At 44.6% G+C, this 25,312-nt stretch overlaps 2 protein-coding genes across 2 annotated transcripts; both read right to left on the reverse strand.

The window, feature by feature from the left end:
- Positions 1-2,366: 2,366 nt before the first annotated feature.
- LOC146178053 (carboxypeptidase inhibitor SmCI-like) lies at positions 2,367-7,647 on the reverse strand. Its single transcript, XM_084581677.1, has 5 exons — positions 7,527-7,647; positions 6,893-6,940; positions 3,438-3,623; positions 3,291-3,338; positions 2,367-2,750 (listed from the first exon to the last, which is right to left on the reverse strand). Exons 1-5 carry the CDS (start codon positions 7,645-7,647, stop codon positions 2,539-2,541), a joined length of 615 nt encoding a protein of 204 aa, XP_084437803.1. The 3' UTR covers positions 2,367-2,538.
- Positions 7,648-20,385: 12,738 nt separating this feature from the next.
- Positions 20,386-24,107, reverse strand: LOC146178054 (isoinhibitor K-like). The gene is made up of 3 exons (XM_084581678.1): positions 24,065-24,107; positions 20,989-21,186; positions 20,386-20,417 (listed from the first exon to the last, which is right to left on the reverse strand). Exons 1-3 carry the CDS (start codon positions 24,105-24,107, stop codon positions 20,386-20,388), a joined length of 273 nt encoding a protein of 90 aa, XP_084437804.1.
- Between the last annotated feature and the right edge of the window lie 1,205 nt (positions 24,108-25,312).

A 25,312-nucleotide genomic window follows, 5' to 3' on the forward strand; every position in this document is an offset into this window, starting at 1 on the left:
CCGCATGTGGTTCAGACCGTTCGGTTGCTGTGGCCTACAATCCAGCAGCCCTTCCACTCACTCACTTCATAGACCCTCCCTGTAACTCGGAAGAAGCAGAGGAAGTGGCTATAGCCTTAGCAATCGCCCAAACAGATGCGGCTTACATGCTTAGCGACTCCAAAACAGCCATACTTAACTTTGCCCGCGGACGCGTCCATCCTACCGAGTGGCAAATATTGAGAATGTGCACCCTGAATTCTGATAGGCGTATTGAGCTTATATGGGTGCCGGCTCACTCTGGCAATCCCGGAAATGAGGCCGCCGATAACATAGCCCGAGGACTTATTAGCCGGGAAGATGACGACCCATGCCGGGATTTCTCAAGGGAGCGGGCACATACATTTTGTAAGCTCACACAGCAAGCACGCCTTCCCCGTCGACTCTATCCCCTCCCCACTCCCAGCTGTGGCACTCCCAACAAATGCTCTGGAGGCGTCTTCAAACCCGAAAGCTTCTCACCCCTCAACGCCTATCTTACTACCGACCACATTCTTTTCGGCTGCCGTGCCAATCATCCCCCGCAGGGACAGCCCGCCATCGGATCATGGAAGGAATGGGTGGCCCTCCTTACGTCGCAGGACCTGGACATAAAACTTCGCTGTGTGGACCGGGGTGCCAGTGCCATGGCCCTACGTGACCTGGACACATGAACGTAATGTGAGGGCCGTGCGGTGGCCCTGGGGCCTTGAAGGGTCCGAACTCGCTCGTTTAATAAAGTTTTTCCGTCTCCTCCTCGACGGGAGTAAAAGGGAACGCTTCAACAAGCGGAGCGAAGTGTGTGTGCGCGCTAGTCTTGGCGCGCTGAGATAGACGCGGCGGAGCCCTATTTATGAAGGTCGCGTTGTTTGAGTCCGTCAGTGATTGCGGCGTGTTCGCAAGTGCACCAGCTGGGCTCCCGGAGATCAACCGCTGCTGGCAAGCCCACAAACATGCGAGGGAGCGACGTTCGTCGGGCATGGTGGCCACATCGTGACCCTCGAGGCGTCGGACTGCAAGAGTGCCCGGTGAACAATTAGGTGTTTGTTAATTTGATTCTCTCGTGTATTCTGTATTGCAAGCCTCTGCGTTATAAAATACATCGGTAGATGCATGCTTAGCGTTTGTTTTCTGTGAACCTGTCATCTGCATATTTTAGGTACTCGAGTGTATTCCTGTGTATCGTCTCTTGCGGTGTATAAAGTTTGTTTTGTTCGTTACTTTGACTCCGACCCTTACTCTGGCTGGAACGGGCGAAAGCTGGCTACCAAACAGCCACCTCTTTCTGTGACTACAAGGTAGTTGAATTCCGGCTGAGCTTGCCACGCAGGTCGAGGGCATCTCCTTTGCGACCGGAACAGCTACCCCACTCACTCTGAGGGTGTCTGGGAGAGTGCGCGCCGTTAAGGGCGCATCGTTAATAATCCTCCCTTTATTAATGGGCGACACGCATATTGGAAAATTAAAGCGCTACCTTGTTAGATGGACTGGGTTTGGAAATGGGATTTAGATGAACAACTGAATGAACTCAAAATTGCTCGGAGCATTTGAATGGTAGATTAAACACAAATTTTCAAACAGGTTGTTATTTCTGTCAACAATTTTCTATACATTGCTCGTTCCCACTCTTATTTCAAACCATATTTTGAAGGTAAATGCCCACAAAAGAAAGCTTAAGTGTCAAACTGACAGTCGGGATCTGATGAAATGAGATTGACTGCACAGAATAAATAGGGTTGGGTTATTTTATTTTTCTATTTGCAGGTTGTTCAGTGTCAACCTGAAGTTATTAAAGTGCATTTCAGAAAAACCCTAAGGAAGGCACCCTTGCGCCATATAACAAAGTCCCATCGTGGCAGTCTGCCCGTGTCCTTTTTTCATAACAGTATATTCAGGTTATTTCAAGCGTGAAGATGGTTCGAAAATTATCCGTTCATTTGCCGGAGCAAGTGCGATATCAGTGAATATTTATGCTGGAGCTGAACAGGCGCCTCCTTCACATCGCAAGAACAATTTCGGTATTTTATTGCGTTTTCCCTACTGATTTAGCTTTGATGCCGATGTTGGGAATCGGGAGTCTTCATCTATGCGCCGTTAGCAATTTGATTGCTGTGCCTCATGCTTATAGTGAAGTGGTAGGTTTGTTCCGCATTCTTAGCATTCAAAGGTGACCGCTTCATTTTCAGAAAATGTGGCGTTTCTGGGCGATTAAAAGGTTTTCGATAATGAAAGAACAATAGAGCCCGTTAGAAACTATTCACTTTCTAGTCACGTTCAGACCGCCCACACCGCCTTTCCGCTGCGAAAGGTGTCAAATCATGCAAATAGAAAGAAGATGCCAGTCGTGTAAATCAAATTTATTAATATGTCTTAAATGCTTTACATATTCTACAAGCAGCTTTGTCATCTTTACAACTAAATATTTAGAAAGTACTTGTCAATTAATCTCAATTTGAACATTCTAGATTGAAAACTTATGGCACTCTCGTAATCAAGAAGCAGTAAGTGCTGTATGGGCTCCTATGGGAGCATCGGCTCGGGCCACCAAGGGGCCGGAGGGGCGCAGACAGGCATGCATTGGCGCATGGTCTCGAAGTTGTTGCCGTTGCTGTCGCAGCCGCCGTAGATGAATGGCCGGCATTGCTTTGTATGAGCGTCGTAGTAGAAGCGAGGGAAGGAAGCCATACAAGGACCGGAGTGCGGGGGACGGCGGCAAACATCATCCACAGTTGCTGAGGGAAGAAAATTTAAACTATCATAATTGGAGAAAAAAAGTGCTACAAAGACAGGATACAGCGAGATGCACAGTTCCAAATGCCCAGACTGTGACATTACTGATTCAGTATTGATTCATTGACACGCTTGGAGGATACTGGATTATACCATAGCAATATGTAGAATCCCCTTCTGCCTCGTTTTACGGGTTAATTGGAAACTCATTGTTAGGCTCCGTCTGAGCTGAACCTTTCTTTGAATTACTGGGCTTCTTGAGCCCGCTTATGAAGATCGTTTAAAGATGTAGGTGGATCGATATCTCACTCAGTTCTATGTTGTTTAAAATCACTTTCAGTATTTGCTTGTCAACAGCCCCATAGTAACGTCGCCTCCTTATAGGGAGTGCAGCAATGCATGATCTTGAAGATCACGCATTGCTGCTATATATATGCATGCATATATTAGCAGAAATTTAATGCAAAACTTGGTAAATATTTTTTTCCAGACGAAACGGTAATGATATTAAGGGTATTTTAAGAAATTGAAACTGTACATACTGGGCTGTGCAATGAGCGCCTCTAGAGGTTCTCCGGGCAACGAAATAGCTGTAAAGAGAGAATGAAAGATGCATTGACGTTGCTGAGAAACGAGCAGTTGCTCTCTAACTTGTTTTACTCTACCATATAAAAAAAAGAAACACTCACGTTTTTTGGCAGAACAGGTCATTTCGCACTGTTGCCTAGTCTCGTATCGGTTCTGGTTGCCACCGCAGCCGCCGTAGATGAACTGTTCACACTTGCCAGACTGGGCGTTGAACCACCACATAGGAATCGTTGCCTTGCAGGGTCCGCTTTCATACTTCTGGTCACAGTCTCCTCCGAAAACAGGTGCTGATGAAGAAATGCAAGCTGTAATTACATTACTGAAAATACCAATATATTTTCAATCTTACGAAGCTAAAGGCAACATCTGTACAAGGACACAATAAATTCAAATTTTTTTGAAGAAATGCGAATATTGTTAAAACTTAGCATTGGGCTCAACGTCTTCGAGAACGTTTTGTAATTATTTTGTCAATGTTATTAACCACGTAGTTTGTTGTAATTAAAGCAGTCAAGCCGTGATATATATATATATATATATATATATATATATATATATATATATATATATATATATATATATATATATATATATATATGTTAATGAACGCAGGAGATGTCTGCGTGGCACTGCTTACAATAAAAATTTAGTGACGATCACTTTCACTCACACAAACACACACAGATGTGTTTCAAAGAGTGTCTATGAACCCTGTGTCTTAAACGTTATTAAGGTTCTTCTAGCTGGCGCAGCCGACGACTCATCAAACCATGGACCGAGAACGTGTTCAAGGCGCAGGGCTGTGTCTTTAACCAAGCCCAACATTTTTGCAGTGCCCTGCGATGTGCAAAAACCCTTTTGCAGCAGGTTATCAAATGTTCGAGATTATCACACACATCACATGTAGAGTGCACAGAGCTGCTCGCTATAACGAGTTTATGTATAGAGCAGTTCGCGTAAGCCACATATAAGCGAATTCAGTGAAGGCAATTTCGATAGCATCTGTTCAAATCGTGGGGTATTCGGAGGGCGTGTGTGGGTCTTTTTGATGTAGACGTCGGTAATGGTGCTCCTGGTCACACCACAGAGAGCTCTGCAATTGCCGTGATTTGGGGATACAAGTCTAGCTGCATCTCTTCCTGAGAACTGGATTAGAAATTTTCCTAATGAATTTTTCTGTACTAGTTCATTAGCGGCGCGGCGTAGTCATTGCCCGCCATGTCGCTGTAAGCACTCTAGCTCATTGCGGTGACGCAGCTCGCAGGGCTCAGTGTGAAGGTCATTTACGATAATGATGAGCTGTTCCTGAATCCGCAATCACTTAAGCAATTGCATTTCAGCGCGACCATCATTGAAGATAACACATGGTGCAGGAGGTTTTTGTTCCGTTATGGTTGCATTTCATTGAAGCAAAAATAAAAAAAAAACTTCCGTTGTAATAATGTCGATGAGTTTTCAATGACCCTCGCTTTTCAACGAGCAACCTGCTTTCAGAGATTGTTAAACTGGGGAATCTCGTATTGAGGGACAAACCGAGATACGCATCAGGTACTGTTTATGTTGCAGAAAGTGTTCTTTTTATGAAGCAGAGATGGTTCGTCCATCATTGGACTGCAACTGTTCATCATGGCAACCTATCTGTGGGGGTACTGATAGGTGCCATACCAAATGCCCAAAAGTGTGCCTCGATTTATTGAACACTAACTCCTGATGGCTACATTGAGGCCCGCTGCCGCAGCATTGTTCATAAGCCAACGGCTAACACAACTACCGTGTGCAGATATGAGCAGTATTGTTCCTCTCAGCTGATGGCATTACTACTAGCCAATGCGTAGCATCCAAACATGTCCAGCCAGCCTAATGGGTCAACACTTGCACGGCATGGTAAATGCGGTCAGTGACACTCCCCGGTGTCGACGACGTCGATTTGAGGGTAGTGTGATGCATGTAGCTGGAAATGTGGAGTGGCTTTCGTTATATCGGAATTAGAAGCAGAGGACGGTTGTCTGGTTAAATAAAAGCAAAAAAACATGCCTCCAATGTTGCGAGAGAAAGTCTCAGTCATCTTTTTTTTTTTTTTGCCAGTGAAAACATGCGAAATTTCGCTATCAGCATCCCTCATTTGTACACTGGGATAAACTGTTGTATGGCCTTGAATTTTAACGAACAAGTTTCGGCTGTTGATGGGCATTTATTGGTCTCACGGTAAGGTACATATTGAGCTGTAAATGTACTTAGTAGTACCGAGTTTCAGTGTTATGGCTGATCACGATTTTAATAGATTTATGATATCTAAAACGTCCGCCTTTGTTTTGTAGATGCTAATGAGATACGCTCGTACTCAAAAATACAGGACCGCAAAATGTCACATGCATATGTATAGTGCACCAGCTTTCATGCTAAAGCACCCCATGCAGTTTTCATGGGGTGCCCCAAGGAAGTATGCTGGGGCGATTATTGTATTTATTATACATTATTGATCTTAGAACTGATCTTGATCCCAGCGTGCTTATCAGGCTCTTTCAGACGATTGTGCGCCTTTTCAAGGAATAACTTCGATTAGTGGCCAAATTCATCTTAACTTCTGTCTGGCTAAGGTTTATAAATGGCGTAAAACGTGGGACATGAAAGTTTACACTGATAAGACCGTCGTTCCTCGCTTCGCTCGCAGAAATGCTCCGCTCTCTTTTATCTACAGGCTAGGTTCTCTTTTGGAATAGGCCAAGTACAAGTATTTGGGTGTCACGCTTACTAATACTTTGTCATGAAATTTACATATAGATAACATCTGCTCTTCCGCTTTACGTAAACTACACTTTTTAAGATAAGGTCAACATTCTCCCTCGAGCGTAAAATTACTTGTTTACGATTTACTAATTAGACCGAAACTTGAATATGCATGCGTTGTTTGGGACCCGTTTACTAAACACAATATCACCCGTTTAGAAAAGCTACAAAGAAAAGCTGTGATGTTTATTTACTCTAAATGTTTTCCGTATGACTCACCCTCTGAATTAATGCAGGTTAATGCTATTTAATGTCTTGATCAACGAAGAAAAAAATTACGCTTGCAATTTCTTTCCGAGCTTTGGAACTGAGCATTAGCTATTAACCCTTCACCATATCTGTCGCTTTTATCAACGAGGCATAGGCGCCACCATCATCCTAACTCCCTGACGCCGTATTTCGCTCGAACTGATTTATTCAAGTTTTCATTTTTTCCTCGCACAGTAACCGACTGGAATGATTCATTATTGCCCTTCTCCACATTTTGATGTTTATTAACTTTGTTATTATTGCTGTTGCCATGTTAGCATCCTGCTTGGACCTGCACAAGGTTCGCAGTATTGAATAAACAAAGAAAGAAACATGCGAACAAAAATGTTTGTTTTCTCCCAGTTCACTTTTCATATAGTTACCCCTCCATGAAAATAATTCGTCAAATATAGATATGCATGCTTCAGCAGTGATTTAATAAAAAAAATATGGAATGCTTTCCCGCTACCAGGTATCATGCCAATAAAATTACAGCAGTTTAAAGGACCATTGCACATACCAGGCAGTGCACTGAGCGCCAGTCGAGGTTCTCCGGGCCAGGAAATAGCTGTGCATATAACAGAAAGAAATTAATGGAAGAAAATAAGTAAGGCAACCGAAAAGATTCTGTCATCAAATAGCTTCAGTAATGTGATCATTAAAACACAACTTTCCAAAATTGAAGAATGAAAATTTCTAGACTTCAGACTTCTCCAGACTTCGTCTCCTTTAATGCATTTTACACAAATGATCTGGAAGCATTTCAGCTGGAATTTATTTCGAAAGGATCAGTATCACAAAATGTTTTATGTCACCTATATGTTATGGAAATTTAGCAAAAAGGCAGTCGGTGTCACAAGAATAGAAGCTAGCTGCGGCACCGTGAAAAGATGTAATGGAGTTCGTCATAAAGAACGGAAACTATGTCATCACGTACGCAGCATTGAAGACTGCAGGTATAGAATCAGCAGATAATGATCATGCAAGAAGAAAGAAATATTGTACACCATTGACAATACTGAAAAAATATTTTATTAGTTTATATTACTTTGGCCCAATATTAACACTTTTCCGCAATTCCGGAACGCTAAACTAACAGAGTCGAGTGAACGTTCAACGGCACTTGAAGTTTCAGTTTTGAAATAATCACTCACGTTTCTCGGCAGAACAGGTCATTTCGCACTGTCGCTTGGTCTCGTACCGGTTCTGGTTGCCTCCGCAGCCGCTGTAGGTGAACTGTTCACACTTGCCAGATTGGGCGTTGAACCACCACATAGGAATGATTGCCTTGCAGGGCCCGGTTTCATATTTCTGGTCGCAGTTTCCTCCGAAAACAGGTGCTGATGAAGAATGGAAAGCTCTAATTACATTACTGAAAATACCAATATATTTTCAATCATACGAAGCTAAAGGCACCATCTATATCAGGACAAAATAAATTAAATTCTTTTAGGGCCCTGCAGATTTTAATGAAGTCTCAGTATTGGACTCCACGTCGTCAGGACCTTTTTGTCACCATTTTCCCAGCCTTGTTATCAGCGTAGTTGGTTATGGTTAAAGCAGTCTTCCCGTGAGAGAGAGAGGAAGAGAAATTGCAATGATAGCAGGAGATATCTGCCTGGTACTGATCCTAACAAGCAACTCCTGATGGAGGTGAGAAAAAAATGAAGACGGAGATCAAAATAATTAAAAAACAATAAAAAGTTGTTGACACGCACTGTCACACAAGAAATTACACAGAGAAAAGGCATTAAGACCTTTGTAGCTCGAGCAGCCGAAGCCGTATCACACAAAGGAACGAGAACGTGTTCGAGGCGTAGGGCTATGTCTTTAGCGAAGCTTTAATTAATTCGCAATGTCCTGCGAAGTACTATGAACCTTTGGCAGGAGGTTATCAAATATTCGAAATCGTCACACACATCACATGTAGAGTAAAGGGGGCTGCTAGCTATACCGAGTTTATGTATAAAGTAGTTTGTGTACGCCACATTCAGGCACTTCGGTGGAGGCGATTACGATGCCAACTGCAAAACTTGTGTGGCATTTGGAAGGTGTGAGTGGGTCTTTTCGATGTAGACTTGCGAGTTGGTGGTTCGGGCCACACCACAGATTGGGCTTTAATTGCCATGATTCAAATATTGCTGCATACCTTCGTGACAATGGGAATAAAATTATTCTTGATGAATCTTCATGTACTGATTTAACAGCGGTGTCGGCGCAGTCATTGTCTGCAATGCCGCTGTAAGCTGGTAAACACTGTAGCCCCATGAGGTGACGCAGCTCGCAGTCCTCAGTGTGAAAGTTACTTAAGTCAATAATGAGCTGTTCATGAAATCGTGATGATTAAAGCAATTGTTGTGCAGCGCGACAGTCATTGAAGACAACCCATCGTGCAGGAGGGTTTTGTTTCGTGAGTGTCGCTTGCATTGAAACTAAAATAAAAATAGTTAAGGGTTGTAATTATGTCGCTGAGTTTACAATGACCCTTGCTTTTCAACGAGAAACTCTGTGTTTGATATTGTTAAACTAGAGAAGCCCGTATAGAGGGACAAACCGAGATATGCATCAACCATCGTTTATTTTGTAGAAATTGTTTTTTTATGAAACAAAGATCTTCGCCCATCATTTCACTGCAACTGTTCATCATGGCAACCTATCTGTGGTGGTACTGAGAGGGGCCATACAAAATGCCCCAAATTGTGCCTCGATTATTGAGCACTGAGATCCACATGGATACATTGAGTCCCGCTGTGCAGCATTGTGCATAAGCCAACGGCTAATTCACAACTACCGTGTGCAGATATGACAGGTACTGTTCCGCTCAGCTGATGGCATTACTACCAGCCAATATGTAGCACTCAAACACGTCCAGCTAGCTTAATGGGCCAATATTTGCACGGCGCGGTAAATGCGGTCGGTGACACTCGAAGGTGTTGCCGCCGTCGATTTGAGGGAGGTATGATGCGCGTAGCTGAAAATGTAGCGTTGCTTTCGTTATATCAGAAAAAGAAGCAGCGGACGGAGGTTTTGTAAATAAGAGGAAACAACGTGCCTCCAACGCTGCGAGGTAGAGAATCTATGATCTTTCTTTTCTGTTTTTTTGCCAGTGAAAACATGCGACATTCCCCAATCAGCATCGCTCATTTGTGCACGCGGGTTAAACTGTTGTCAGGCCTTGCGTTTTAAAGAACACGTTTCGGCTGTATGTGTGCATTAAGTGGTCTCACTGTCCGTTACAGATTGAGCGGTCAATGTACTTAATAGTACTCAGTATCAATGTTATGGCTGATGAAGATTTTAATAGATTTAGTACATCTAAAAAGTCGCCTTTGTTTTGCATATTTAATATCACATATGCTTTGGTTCACTTGAAGACATAGGACCGTAAAACGCCAGGTATCGGAGTGTATTTCACCAGATTTCCTGCAAATATGTGAGCAAAACGTTTTGTTTTCTCGCTTTTCAATTTATTCATAAATTCCCCTCCACGAAAACAATTTGGGAAATATAAATATGAGTTTTTCAGCAGTGACCTAACATAAATTTTCAATGCTTTCGCACTACCGCGCTACATGGCAATACAATTACAGCATTTTAATGGACCATTGTACATACCAGGCAGTGCACTGAGCGCCAGACGAGGTTCTCCGGGCCAGGAAATGGCTGTGAACAGAAAAAATAATTGAAGAAAATAATTAATGCAAACGAAAAGATTCTGTCATCAAAAAGCTCGGGTGATGCGATCATTAAAACAACAGTTCCCAAAATCGAAGAATGAAAATTAGACTTCTTTACACTTAGTCTCCTTTAGTGCATTCTACACAAGTGTTTCTGGAAGCATCTCAGCTGGAATTTATTTCGAAATGATCACTATCACAAAATGTGCTCTGCCACCTACATATTAAAAACATTAAGTAAAAGGCAGTCGATGTCATAAGAGTAGAAGGTTGCTGCGGCATCCTGACAACATAGCACGGAGTTCGTTGCAAAGAACGGAAACAAATTCTTCACCTACGCAGCTGTCACGAAATCGCAGCATTAAAGACTACTGCGATAGAAGGATCAGTTATGTTCAATATTGAAGAAAGGAATATTGCAGACCTTGAAAATACTGTAAAAACTACTTTTCGTTCATATTGCTTTGGCCCAATATTAACACCTTTTCGCAATTCCTGAACGCTAAACTAACAGAGTCGAGTGAATGTTCAACGGCATCTGAAGTTTCAGTTTTGCAAAAAACACTCACGTTTCTCGGCAGAACAGGTCATTTCGCACTGTTGCTTAGTCTCGTATCGGTTCTGGTTGCCACCGCAGCCGCCGTAGATGAACTGTTCACACTTGCCAGACTGGGCGTTGAACCACCACATAAGAATCGTTGCCTTGCAGGGTCCGCTTTCATACTTCTGGTCGCAGTCTCCTCCGAAAACAGGTGGTGGTGAAGAAATGAAAGCTGTAATAAGATTACTGGAATAACTAAATTATTTTCCATCATATGAAGCTAAAGGTACCATTTTTACCAGGACCAAATATATTCGGTTCTTATTAAGCCCTGAAGATATTAGTGAAAAATTAGCATTAGACTCCACGTCGTCCGGAGCTTTTCTTACATTATTTTCCGAACCTTATTATCCGCGTAGTTGCTTGTAATTAAAGCAGTCCACCCGACAGAGAGATTTTATTGGTAGTAGGAGATGTCTGCCTGGTACTGATCCTAGCATGCTACCCCTGATGTGGGTCACAAAGAAGAGAAGTTGAAGAGAAATCATTAAAAATAAAATAAAGTTATTGGCACAATTTCGCACGCAGAGATGCATTTCAAAGAGTCTCTATCAAGCTTGTGTCTTCGAGAAACGGTATTAAGATCTTTGTAGCTCGAGCAGCCGAGGACGCATCACAAAAAGGAACAAGAACGTGTTCAAGACGCAGGCATGTGTCCCTAGGGAAGCCAAAATAATTCGCAATGTCCTGAGATGTGCGATGAACCTTTGGCAGTAGATTATCAAATGTTGGAAATCGTCGCACATCACATGTAGAGTAAAGAGGGCTGCTAGCTATAACGAATATGTGTATAAAGTAGTTTGTGTACGCCACATTCAAGCCACTTCGGTGGAGGCATTACTATGGCATCTGCTCAGATTGTGTGGCATTTGGTAAACGTGAGTGGGTCTATTCGATGTAGAGGTGGGTATTGGTGATCCGGATCACACGACAGAGAGCGCTTAAATTGCCATGATTCACTGACTACCTATCTTGCTGCATTTCTTCTCGTGAATGGGATTAGAATTACTCTTGATGAAACTTTGTGTACTAGATCAGCAGCGGCGTCGGTGTAGTCATGTCCCGCCATGCCGCTGTAAGCACGCAGCAACTATAGCACAACGTGGTGACGCAGCTCGCAGATCTCAGTGTGCAGGTTATTAAAGTCAATGATGAGCTGTTCATGAATAATTGATGATTTAAGCAAGTTTTTGTTCCGTGATGGTCGCATTGCATTGAAGCACAAATACAACACAACTTTGGATGTAGGAAAATGTTCACCCCGCAAATTACTACAACTGTCCACCATGTCAATCTGTGTGTGGTGGTACTGTAGATGCCATACCAAATGCCCAAAAGCGTGCCTCGGAATTATTGAACACTGAGCTTCAAATGGCTATATCGAGTCCTGCTGTCGCTGCATTGTACATAAGCCAGCGGCTAATACAACTACTGTGTCCAGATATGGCAGGTAATGTTCTGCTCAGTTGATAGAATTAATAGCAGCCAATACCTAGCACCCAAACATGTCTAGCTAGCTTAATTGGTCAGCATTTGCACGGAATGTTAAATGCGGTCGGTGACACTCCCCGCTGCCGCCGACGTCGATTTTAGAGTAGTATGATGCACGTAGCTGGAAATGTAGCGTTGCTTTGTTTATATCAGAATTGTCTCGTTATATCAGGTCTCGTTAAACTAAAAGGATTTATTTGCCTCCAACGCTGGGAGACAGATTTTCTACCATCTTTCTTCTCTTTTTTTTGCCAGTGAAAACAAGCGACATTCCGCTATCATAATCGCTCATTTGTGCACTGGGGAAAACTGTTGTATGGCCTTGCATTATAAAGAATAAAATCCGGCTGTTGATGTGCAATAATTGTTCTCACTGCCAGCTACAGATTGAGCGCCTAATTTGCTTAGTGGTTCTTAGTACCAGTGTTATGGGTGAGGAGGATATAAACGGATTTAGGGCATGTAAAAAGCCTTCCCTTGTTCAGTATTTTTTAATATGAGATCTGCCCTGATTTACTAGATGCATGGGACCGTAAAACACCACGTATCTAAATTTACTACACCAGCTTTTATGCAAATATGTGCGCAAAATTGTGTCCCTTCTCTTTTGTCTTTACACATTATTATTCCACCACGAAATGATTCGGCAAATATAAGTGTGCATATTTGAGCAGTGCTTTTATAAAAATTACAATGGTTTCGCACTAGGCCGCGACAGGGCAATACAATTACAGCATTTTAATGGACCATTGTACATACCAGGCAGTGCACTGAGCGCCAGTCGAGGTTCTCCGGGCCAGGAAATGGCTGTGAATATAAAACAAAAATAGTTGAAGAAAATAAGTAATGCAAATGAAAAGATTCTATCATCAAGAACCTTAGGCGATGCAGACATATGGTCTACTTTCATGCATTTTACACAGGTTTTTCTTTGGGCCTCTCAGCTGAAATTTATTTCTAAAGTATCACAATCAAAAAATGTTTTCTGCCACCTATATATTAAGAAAATGTAGCAAAAAGGCAGTCGATGTCGTAAGATTAGAAGTTCGCTTCGGGCATCATGAAAAATGGCACGAGTTTGTTGTAAAAAACGGCAACCTTTTCTTCACGTAGGCAGCATTGAAAACTACTGCTATACAACCCGCAAGTAATCATTATGAAGAAATTAAGAAATATTGGACACGTTGAGAATACTGAAAGAATTACTTTTTTTTTAAAAGGGCGCTCGCGACGCTGCAGCACAGTGCCGGAGAAATCTAAGCTTAGCGCTCATAGGAATGCATACAAGCGAAAGGTTTCAAAGCAGTTTTCTACTTTCACGTGACACTGATGTCGCTTTTGGTAGAAGGAATCCATGAGCATCCTAGAACAGAATTGTGAAATCATGAAACGGTATTTCAGAGGCACTATATTTTTAAAACACCACCACATGAATGGGATGAGAGGTTGAATGGCGATCCATTGAAACACATGTGAACACAACATACCACAATCTTTTCCTCGCGTCGCAGACACAAGTGGCCGGTGGGTAAAATTTGGGCAAGATTTTTTAAAGAATATGTTTCTAAGTATGTTGCTGCATTTCGGAAGCAATCGATTTATGCAACGTCGCTAAATATGTGTGTCGCGAAGCCGTGCACACCACCGGTATGCTCGTGTCCGCTGAGTGTTTCTTCGAATCCGGTAAGCTTGTCTCGTAATCGGACAGGCTGCCATATGAACTCAACTGAATTTGCTCACTCATAACGATAGTTGAATGTGTGCAGCCAAGAAAAAAGAATATTAATAGAGCGCTTCTTGAACGTCAATAAAAAATAGAAAGGACCACAGTTGCAGACGACGCCGCAGAAGACGCTCTATTCGAGCTCGGACGACGCGGCGTCCGCAAACGTGACTTGTATGAGCAGACAGGCATTTTGGTTGTCTGTTGCTGCGCAAAGTTTGTTGCTCGTGCTCTGTAAAAACTGCTTCAGTTGAAAAGTTTCTGTCATTTGAGCGACAATAGTTAAGACGGAATGTAGACTGCGAGGCAGCATGTCGGACATCACAAAAGGCTGTCCCGATTGGGAGAAGCACCCAACGAATATCTACTGTTTCAGAGATATATCGGACTTTACAATGAACATTGATTGAATTACCTTCAAGAATTGCTTAGCCTGAAAATGTCTTAACATATTTTTTTCACACTTTTGCTTCATAGCATCCGTAACTTTTACCCACCTGCCGAGTATATTGGTGGTTCCCTATAGAGGAAAATTATATTGGTAACTTTTCCTTGCATGTGTTACTAAGAGCTGTGCTCCCGACTTTTATTTCATACATTTCACGGCATTTTAATAATACTCCATTCCAGCAATAATTCGCTTCATTGCTTCCCAATGTGTTCTACGATATTCATATTTACTCTGCACCAAATCATTGCGCAAGGTGAAATCATAACAGCTAGTTTTGAAATGTTTTGGCTCCACACACACACACCAACACACATTTACTCACATTATATATATATAAGCAGAAAATTGCAGCGGAAATGAGCGGCTCGGTATGATACAATTAGGGAAGCCAAATGTGTAAAGTCCAAGGTAAATGTAGAGGATATCTTTTTGTTTTCGCAGTTAACATTGTAGTTTTTTAGTTGATATCCCCTAAGTTTACCTTGGGCTCGTACACTGTGAGCGCCTTTAGTCCTTTAATTACATATTGCCGCATAGAAGACGACGCCAAAGGTGATGACTGGGCCCGACAAGAGCGAGCGTGGAAGAGAAGGAAGTTGGAGCGCAAGACTCGTTCAGGTTGATTTATTAAACCCGTCCGATCTTTGGGTCCTCCTTGGCGTTCAATCGAGACGTGACACTGGTGGAGCGCGCTGGGGTATGCATAAGACTCCTTCCGGCAGTCCACAGCGAATCCCAGACATCGACACGCCTGCACATCGCGCTAGCCGCCGCCTTCTAGGCCTAGCCCCGGAGTACAACTATCTGCCAAGCGACTCTTCAAACGACCAAGTCCATCAGGTCTCCCAAGTCATGGCACATCCCAACCCTACGCCGGTGACTCTTCAGAACACCAAGGTGCCAGAGTGCTTTCGCGGGGAAGCGTTTGAAGATGTCGAGGACTGGCTTGACCAGTTTGAGCGAGTGGCCAAGATTAATCAATGGAGCGCAGATCACAAACTTTGCAACGTTTATTTTGCCCTTCAGGATAATGCTAGAACGTGGTTTGAAAACCACGAGGCCAGCTTATCCAGATGGAATGACTTCCGCCGCCAGCTCGTAGACACCTTTGCGAGAACTGATAGACGCGACAATGCACTGCGCCTGCTTGAAGTGCGTGTCCAGAAGCCGAATGAGAGCGCGGCTATGTTTGCGGAAGACATGGCTCGCCTTTTTCGCCGTGCCGACCCTGATATGAGTGAGCCAAAGAAGTTACGGCATCTCATGCACGTTGTCAAAGAACAGGTGTTTGCCGGCTTAGTACGCAACCCAGCTAAAACCGTGAGTGAGTTCATTAAGGACGCTACGGCTATAGAGCGAGCCCTCCAAGATCGGTGCCGCCAGTACAACCGACCAGCCAGCTGTGCCCCGACGACTGCGGCGGCGCTGACTGCAACAGATCAGACCACTCTTCGAGACATGATTAGAGAAATTGTCCTTGAGGAGTTGCAGCGAATTACGGTTACGAAATCTCAGTCGTCAGAGGCCCTCGTGCAGGCTGTAAGGAATGAACTTCGGTGCTCCCTAACACCGTCTGCCCAGTGCAACGAGTTTCATCCAGTCGACAACGCGGCAGCCATTTCCGAACCACCATACCGCGTTCCACAACCGGTCAACTACAAGGCCAACATTCCTGCACCTTATCACGAGCCGCAATCTGAGAGCTACGCCGCGGTCCTACGTCGCCCGCCTCCAGACCACGCCTCACCGAGCTCACCAAGCCGTCAGGAGACGCAATTCTTCCAGGGGCCTCAGTGGGCGCCTTCCAGGCGCTCTCAACTACGTCGAAAGGACATGTGGCGCAGTTATGACAGCCGGCCACTCTGTGTCTACTGCGGACAACCTGGCCACGTATATCGGTACTGCCGCTACCGCGAAGAGGGGCAGGCCTTTCCGTCTGCTTCTGCTCGCCGCCGCTTCGACGCTGACACTGCCCAAACCGAGGACGGCCTTCCGGTCAGCAGGGAAACCGAATCCCCGGGCTTCCGCCGCCGCTCCTTCCCATCGCCACAGCGTTATTCTCGGCCGATGCGTCGTGGCAATGCTGACGTTGGCGGACGGCGGTCCCCTAGCCCTCACCGGGGAAACTAACAGCCGCAACCTCACGAGGGGAGGTTGCACACAGTCTAAAAGTGTCAAAACCCTCACCACCGCCGCAACAGCCGACAGCCCGTGCTTCTGACGCTGCCGTTAGTATTGACATTGCCGCACTACCGCCGAAAATACCGCCTACATTACCACCGAAAATGCCGCACCAGACGAGCAACCCAGATAACGTTGTTAGCGCTGACCTCGCCGTTTCCATTGATGGGCTGGAGGTACATGCTCTGGTGGATACCGGGGCGGATTTTTCAATTATTAGCCAGAAACTGGCTGACACGCTGCGCAAAGTAAAAACCGAATGGACTGGGCCAGTAACAAGAAGTGCTGGGGGCCAGCTACTGGCACCGACAGGGAAGTGCACTGCCTGGATAGGAATAGGAAACGCGGTGTTTGTTGGCAGCTTCGTTATTCTCCCTGACTGTTGCAAAGATCTCATCTTGGGCATGGACTTTCTGCGTCTTCATGGGGCTGTAATCAGCATTCGTGACAGCGTCGTTGCCTTCACCAACATTCATGAAGACCTTGGTTATGCGGAAGTAGCACTGATGCCCTTACGCGTCGCCAATGAGACAGTGACATTACCTCCGCGATCATGCTCTCTTGTTGAAGTGAAGTGCGACATGGCGCATACCGGCGATAGTATCGCCGAAAGGGCAGTCGCCCTGGTACTAAGCCGAGGTGTTTCTATAGCTCGAGGGCTAGTCAACTTGACCAATGGACAGACCGAAGTGCTGCTGGCAAACTTCAGCGACGAGCGTCAGCAAATTCCGAAAGGCACAACTGTGGCCTTTTTCGACAGCATCCCAAATGCGCAGCACTGCTTCTCACTCCAACAGGAAGGATCAACGTGCAAGACGCCCATAACCATCGTCGATGTGAGTCCAAATTAGTCTTCTTCAGAACGGGACCGTCTTTTGGATCTCATAGATCAATTTCGAGACTGCTTTGCTTCCGAATCGCGGATCGGCCAAACGCCTTTGACAAAACATCGAATCATCACGGATGACTCGATTCGCCCGATTCGACAAAATCCTTACCGTGTAGCTCCGAAAGAACGCGCAGCCATTCAGCGCCAGGTGGCCGAAATGCTTAGAGACGACGTTATCCAGCCGTCACAGTGCCCCCGGGCTTCCCCCGTGGTACTTGTTGAAAAGAAGGACGGCAGCTTACGATTTTGCATAGATTACCGCAAGCTCAACCAAGTAACTAAAAAAGACGTGTACCCTCTTCCTCGCATCGACGATTCCCTTGATCGCCTACGAAATGCACGTTACTTCTCATCAATGGACTTGAAAAGTGGATATTGGCAGATAGAAGTAGACGAGAGAGATCGGGAGAAGACAGCATTCGTCACTCCCGATGGATTGTACGAGTTTAAGGTCCTTCCGTTCGGTTTATGCTCAGCACCAGCAACATTTCAGAGGTTGATGGATACTGTGCTCTCGGGACTTAAGTGGCAAACATGCCTGGTGTATCTTGACGACGTGATTGTGTTTTCGGCCACATTTGAAGAGCATCTACGCCGTCTTCTAGCTGTATTTCAGGCCATACGATCTGCGGGCCTCACACTAAAACCCGAGAAGTGCCACTTCGGGTACGAGGAGCTGCAATTCTTAGGTCACGTCGTTAGCCAAGAAGGTGTCCGGCCCGATCCTGAAAAGCTCTCCGCAGTCGCCAAGTTCCCGACACCTACGGACAAAAAGACATTGCGGCGTTTCCTGGGTCTTTGCGCCTATTACCGCCGGTTTATTGCTGGTTTCTCACGAATTGCCTGGCCATTAACTTCGCTGACGCGTGACAATGCTGTCTTTCACTAGGGTGAAGAACAGGAACAAGCGTTTAATGAGCTGCGGAGACGTTTACAGACACCACCTGTCCTGGCGCACTTTGATGACGACGCCCCTACACTGCTTTATACGGACGCCAGCAACGTAGGCTTAGGTGCTGTGCTGGTGCAGCGCCAGGATGGTGTGGAAAAAGTAATTGCTTACGCCAGCAGGACCCTATCTAAAGCAGAAGCGAACTACTCGGCAACCGAAAAAGAATGCCTTGCAGTGGTATGGGCGAAGTTGAAGTTCCGCCCTTATTTGTACGCTCGCCCCTTTCAAGTCGTTAGCGACCATCACTCGCTCTGTTGGCTGACGAATCTAAAGGACCCTTCAGGGAGACTCGCGCGTTGGAGCCTTCGATTACAAGAATTTGACATGGCAGTTATTTACAAATCTGGAAAAAAGCACGCGGATGCTGACTGCCTTTCGCGAGCGCCGGTCGAACCTTTCACTATGACCGATGAAGACACTGCGTTTTTAGGTGTCATAGATGGCGCAACGCTTTCCCAACAGCAGCGAGAAGACCAGGAATTGCTCCCACTTATTGATTTCTTGGAAAAACGAACTACCGTTGTGCCTAAGATTTTCACCCGAGTAATCTCTTCATTCTTTATTCGCAACAACGCTCTTTACAAGAAGAACTTCCGCCCTGGGGGAAACAGTCATCTACTCGTCGTCCCCTCTGTTCTCCGCAGTGAAGTTCTGCAAGCATGTCACGACGAGCCAACCGCCGGTCACCTAGGCTACACCCGCACGTTGGCTAGAGTCCAGCACGGATACTACTGGCCAAAACTGCCTGCGACAGTGAAACACTATGTACGTACGTGCATAGACTGCCAGCGCCGTAAGTCACCCCCTGTAAAACCAGCTGGCCTACTCCATCCTCTTCAAGTGCCAACAACACCTTTTAAGCAAATCGGCATGGACCTCCTGGGACCATTTCCGACGTCGACAGCCGGAAATAAATGGATAATTGTCGCCACCGATTATCTAACCCGCTACGCGGAGACCAAGGCTCTGCCAAGGGGTACCGCCGCCGAAGCAGCTCGGTTTTTCGTGGAGAACATTGTCCTGAGGCATGGCGCTCCGGCGCTCATTATAACTTACTGAGGAACTGTATTTACGGCCGAACTTTTGGAGACCGTTCTCCGCCTCAGTGGTACCAGTCACCGTAAAACTACAGCCTATCACCCCCAAACCAATGGGTTGACGGAACGCCTCAATAAAACCATCGCAGACATGCTTTGCATGTACGTTGACGTGAACCACAAGAATTGGGACGAAATTCTTCCTTACGTCACGTTCGCCTACAATACGGCACGCCAAGACACCACTCGTATGACACCATTCAGCCTCCTTCACGGGCGACCAGTAACAACTATGCTGGATGCAATGTTTCTCCCGAATGCCGACACCGACGATCTCGATCAGGACGCCGAGGAAATCGCCCAGCGTGCAGAGGAAGCCCGCCAACTAGCGCGTGTGCGGATCAAGAATCAGCAAGAGCATGATGCACGACGCTACAATCATAGACGCCCACATGTCATGTACGAACCTGGCGACAAAGTGTGGGTCTGGACGCCTATTCGCCGCCGTGGACTCTCCGAAAAACTATTGCGGCGATATTTCGGGCCATATGTTATTCAGCGACGTTTAACCGACGTCACTTATGAGGTGGTGCCCGACGGGGTGTCGACCTCAAAGCGACGCCAGCAACAAGCCGACGTCGTCCACGTTGTACGCATGAAGCCGTACAACTCGGACTGACCTTGACCTCCTACTCCCTTTTATGCTCATCGGGATGATGCTTCCTGAGGAGGGGGGCAAATGCCGCATAGAAGACGACGCCAAAGGTGATGACTGGGCCCGACAAGCGCGAGCCTGGAAGAGAAGGAAGTTGGAGCGCAAGACTCGTCCAGGATGATTTATTAAACCCGTCCTATCTTTGGGTCCTCCTTGGCGTTCAATTGAGGCGTGATATATATATATATATATATATATATATATATATATATATATATATATATATATATATATATATATATATATATATATATAAATCCTTGATGGTATATAGGGGTTGCTTGGCATGGGACTGCTTAGTGCTTGGCTTGGCACTTCTTGCGCATCCCTACGACACGAGTGTGTACTGCGGCAACAGGTCAAACAATTTCTTCTCCCTATTACACATCCATTAAACCTTTGCTGTCGGATATGTTTTAGCGTTGTTGCGGATCGAAAGACTGAACTTATTATCGAGACTGGAAAGCGCTTCCGTCTACCACACAGACATCACAACGACGTAACCTTTAATAACTGTATAGTGCTAAAACAGTCTCTATGAGATTGTTCGGCTTCGCTTCGTCCTAGCGTGCACTTCGCTATTAAGACGGAGACTGAGATCGGATTACATCCTTTGCACATGTAAGTTTTGCGCATTATACTGCTGATTTTCCCATGCATACCTCAGCAATATTTTTTTTTCGCTTACCGGCATCTCCTGCTGACACGTGTTAGTCAACGCCTAATAGGTCCGAAGGATATTTTCATTTATTAGTCTTTTGTTCTCAGTCATTTTAGTTTATTATTTATGCCTTTAGAACCGCATTCGGCGAAATAAAATACTCTACATTGTTATTGGCAACTCATTAGCCAAGGCCCTGAAGGGCTGTTACTTGCAAATGCGCGAGTGTGCAAAACACGTTTCTCAGGCTCCTTGGCAGAGCAGGTAACTTTGCACTCTCGCTTGGTCCCGTATCTGTTCTCGTTCCCTCGGCAACCGCCGTAGGTGAACTGCTCACACTTTCCAGTTTGTTCATTGAAGTACCACCTGGGGAAGCTAGCCCTACAGGGTCCCGTTTCGGGAGGCAGGCTGCATTTCTTGTCCAATGGAATGGCAACTGAATGAAAAAAAAGTGAAGTTTATATTTTATAGCTACTCGTTTTATTTGGCATAGAAAAATACGAGTTCCAACAGCGCCCAAAAAGAAATAAAAGGACGCCTAAGCTTGTCTTTAGGCGTTCAACGCGCCCGTGTTGAAATTTCGAGGGCTGAATGTTTAAGGCTTTGAATCGGGCGGATGCTCGCGCCATCTGTTACGGCAGCGCCGTATGATGGAGGGAATTTTCAGTAAGCGCCGAAACATCTGCAAGGAAAGCGACATATTCTTTGGTGCTCACTCAACTATTATTTCCGTAATTAGGTTCTTTCTAATGACACATCTAAGCATTAGCTGACGGCCATAAGGCAATGCATATATGAGGTGCACCTTTATTCGATGAAAAATTGGTCGGTTAGGTTTTTTTGTACAGGAGGTTTCAAGATAGGGCCCTTCGTAAGAGCGTGTATAAGCTCTATTAATTGGAATGCGAGGCCCCAGCAGTATACTTGGACGAAATTTATAGTGGAAAGCATGACCTGCAAAAACAGGACGCTCATAGATACAATGGTGCCCGAGTTCGATCTCGCACGAATCGTGCTTTTCACTGTAAAAATCCTACGCGATGCGCTCTACTTGACGAACGTTTTCACGGTACTGCCAAGCTGATACCGGAAGTGATGTCACTAGTAACCAAAAAGTGTGATCTGATCTCTGTGTTTGTCAGCTATTACACAGCACAGTTCAGTGACGTTCCTGCTACTCCTATTTCGGACCTACTAGCTATTTTCATAGTTCTGATAACTCCTTTATCAGATGATGAATGTGCTGTTATCACTGGCCTTGTCACGTTTGAAGAAATAGAACATCCAATTGACTATTTACCTCTCTCGAAACACGTGGCCCTGATTGCATCTCATGTGAGGTTTACAAAGCTTTACATTTTTTATGACCCCTTTCCTGCTCCAGATTTTCAATTTAAGTTCAGTCGTTTGCTAGGAACCATACAGTCTTAATTCCAAAAAAAGACGGATAAAGAAAAATTGGGCTCATTGGATGGCTACAGGTTAATCACGTTGACAAATGTGGATAATATTATTTTCGAGAAATTTTTATCAAATCCTCTACAACTTGCGATGGCGGTTTTCATTGGACTTCTTCAGACTTTTGATGTACTACGAAATAATACTATCCGTGGTTATGTTGTATTTAGTACTGAAGTCAAAGTGCTTTTGTACGCCGATGATTTGCCATTTTTCTGCCTTGATAGAAATAAAACAAAAGTATTTCTGTTTTGTTTTGGGATTTGTTTTGTTGTGACATTTCGATTATTTTCGTTTCTTGTGTATGGTCGACAGTTTCCTTTGCTGTCAGTTTTTCGTGTATGTGTGTGCTCGGGCACATTTGATGCGTTCTCTGTCCCTCTTCGCCTACCCTCTTCATCCCCTCCCCCTCCCTCGGCTGAAAGATGTGACGGTAAAAAGAGATGAAGAGGCCGCGCCGCCCTTAAATAAGAACAAAACGGGGTGCGAGCGCGTGAATATGAGAACGTGAAACACAAGGACAGCGAGTCGACATTTTGCCCGAGCATCCTTAGTTATTGTTTTGTTGTGGCATCTGGCACCGTAACATCTTATTTTGTTCTTGAACCAAAACCTCCAGGTAAGGCAAACTCACAGCTGACTTGACTCAAAATAGTGTTAGCTAAATAGCGAGCATATAATTTATTTATTTCAAGCATTTTCTTCGAGAGCAGTTCAAACTAACAGAAAATATTTGCATAGTACAGCAAGACCAAAATCTCCGACTGTTCTCCGCCTTAGCCTTAGGCCGTCGCAGGTTTTCGGCTACCAGAGTGATCATTACTAATTATGGTGAATAACGGCTTGAAATATAAACAATAAACGACACCGCATTGCTTTTATTCGTGTCATGAGGTGCGAAAGCATTACATGTTTTTTTACATTCGTGTTGAAGCGACCTGTTTTGCTCTGTGAGAGCATTAATACAAGTACCTCACTTGTACTGGAAGGAAGCGTGATTTATATACAGTAAATTGTTTTTGAAGTCAATGACCTGATGGAATAAAAATTGTTTTTATTTTACAATAATCATTTTAATTTTTTCTCTTGGTCACATCTGCTAGAAAATACGTTATTTAAAGGCATCATCTAAAACAATTGTTATTTGCACCTTTGTGTCTACTATAGCATATTTTAGCACCCCAATAGGACTTCAGGGTGCTAGAAAGAGATATTAGAAGCCTTGGTAGAGCTTGCATTTATAAAGACGGCGCTCAAATGTCATAAGATTGCAGTTGTGCCTCTCTCTTGCGTAATGCCCCAGTTTTATGCTAGTAGGATGAGAGCGGATATAACATAAAGAGCTAGAGAAAAAAAGGAGGGGAAAGTGCAGAGTACGGGAAGATTTATTCCCGACATCTGCGATATATTTTAAGTGTTTTGTGAGAGATGCTTGCTTTAAAAATGTAGCAGTTAGTTTCTCTGATTGAAATATGATTCCACAGACTACGTAGTTGTCCCATCGTTTACCACCAACACACGCCAGAATTTTATTCCTAACAATTTGAATTTTATGTAGTTTAATAAGCATACAAACTCTCCCTAGAGGGACTAATACATCGTGGGTGCGCATTCCTTCAGAAAGAAATATAGTTTTAAATTGCAGTGACTCATGTGGAAGGCTCTGACTTGAATACAACGCGAAACTTTCTGCTAGTGACCGGGTTGTAGCATACGGATATTATGTACTGTGTTTATTTATAGCAGCACAATATTTACTGACCTGTAATGTTCGAGAGGCGATAGAAGGTCAATATATATCAAGTAAAGACGAAAGGATGAAGGTAACAAAAATAAGTGGCCCGTCATCAACTCACCAAACGCAGTGCTGACAACGGCGAGTAGAATGTAGACCTTCATGTTGGCTACAACAGGCGAACCCCAATTGAAGACGGGTTGTTGCGATCAATTTTATACCTACTGAAACAATAGCGTGAAGGCATCATATCGGGCGCCAGCCATTATCGATCTTTAGAGATAAGCGCGATGAAGCTCGCCAGGCTTGAAACCCACCCCTTAGGGCGTTGTTTTCGAAGCGTTCCTTTTGATGCCTTCACCTAAAGTTTTATCATTGGCTGGTGCCGCCTGCAACGTCCGGTGGTGATAGGCTAGAAATTGTGCCGTTTAGTGGCTCTCATACGAAAGATAAGGCTGAAAGACTGTACATATCAGAAACTAATTGTGTCAAACATTGCTTCAAAAGGTGTCCCCGCCTGCTTGACAGAGTAATACTGAATTCACTTTAAATATGGTGCATAGCAAAAAGCGTTAGAGTTAACACGTATGCATCACGAATGAATAAAACCTAATTCTAACAGCAAATGTGTAAGTATAACTGTATTACATCGGCATGAGTACTCTCCGCTAACAGCGGCAAAGGGCGTATTTTTTATGTAATGCGACAAGCATCTGCGACAAGGATGTACGAAGGATACACTGAAGAAAATGTATACGAACTTCTTTCTGCGCGCTATACGAATAACGGGTGCTGCGCAAATAGCATGGAAATGTGTTGTTTATATTCACTAAAAGAGCGCTCGTTAGACCTAGAGGTAGTTTTGTGTTGAGTGGGTCGCTAACCTTTATGTCCTCCGTGGGGCAGCACTTACTCGCAAATATAAAAGCGCCCTCGTGTGTCAGGCGTATTAAAGTTGTGTGAAGTCCTCCAGTAATATTATTCGTTTGCAAGCATCAGTGGGCAGCACTCTTAATGAACTACGCTTATTTAAGAGCTCGCTACATGCACCCATATCCATTAAAATGTCCATAAAGTACCTAGCATACATCGACCGGCCTACGCCACTGGGCGCACATTACGTTTTAATTGAGCAGAAGCGGTTACATAGCGGAACATTTCTTTTTTTTTTTGCATAAAGGCAGAAAAGGAAAATATTTTTCTTCTAGTTCGGCGTGTACTATAGGCCCTGCGGTCTCTGTGCCTCCTCTTCATTTGAAAATGCTAGTGGGTTTTTATTGTCCACTGATGAGAAAAACAATCTGTTATGACTAAGGCACGGCGGCAAATAGGTACTTTTGATGCTCACAAGAAACCACGCTGCATTAAG

Source organism: Amblyomma maculatum, chromosome 10 (genome assembly GCF_055883805.1).
Source record: "Amblyomma maculatum isolate TAMU_Amacu chromosome 10, ASM5588380v1, whole genome shotgun sequence".
In the NCBI taxonomy this organism is placed as follows: Eukaryota; Metazoa; Arthropoda; class Arachnida; order Ixodida; family Ixodidae; genus Amblyomma; species Amblyomma maculatum.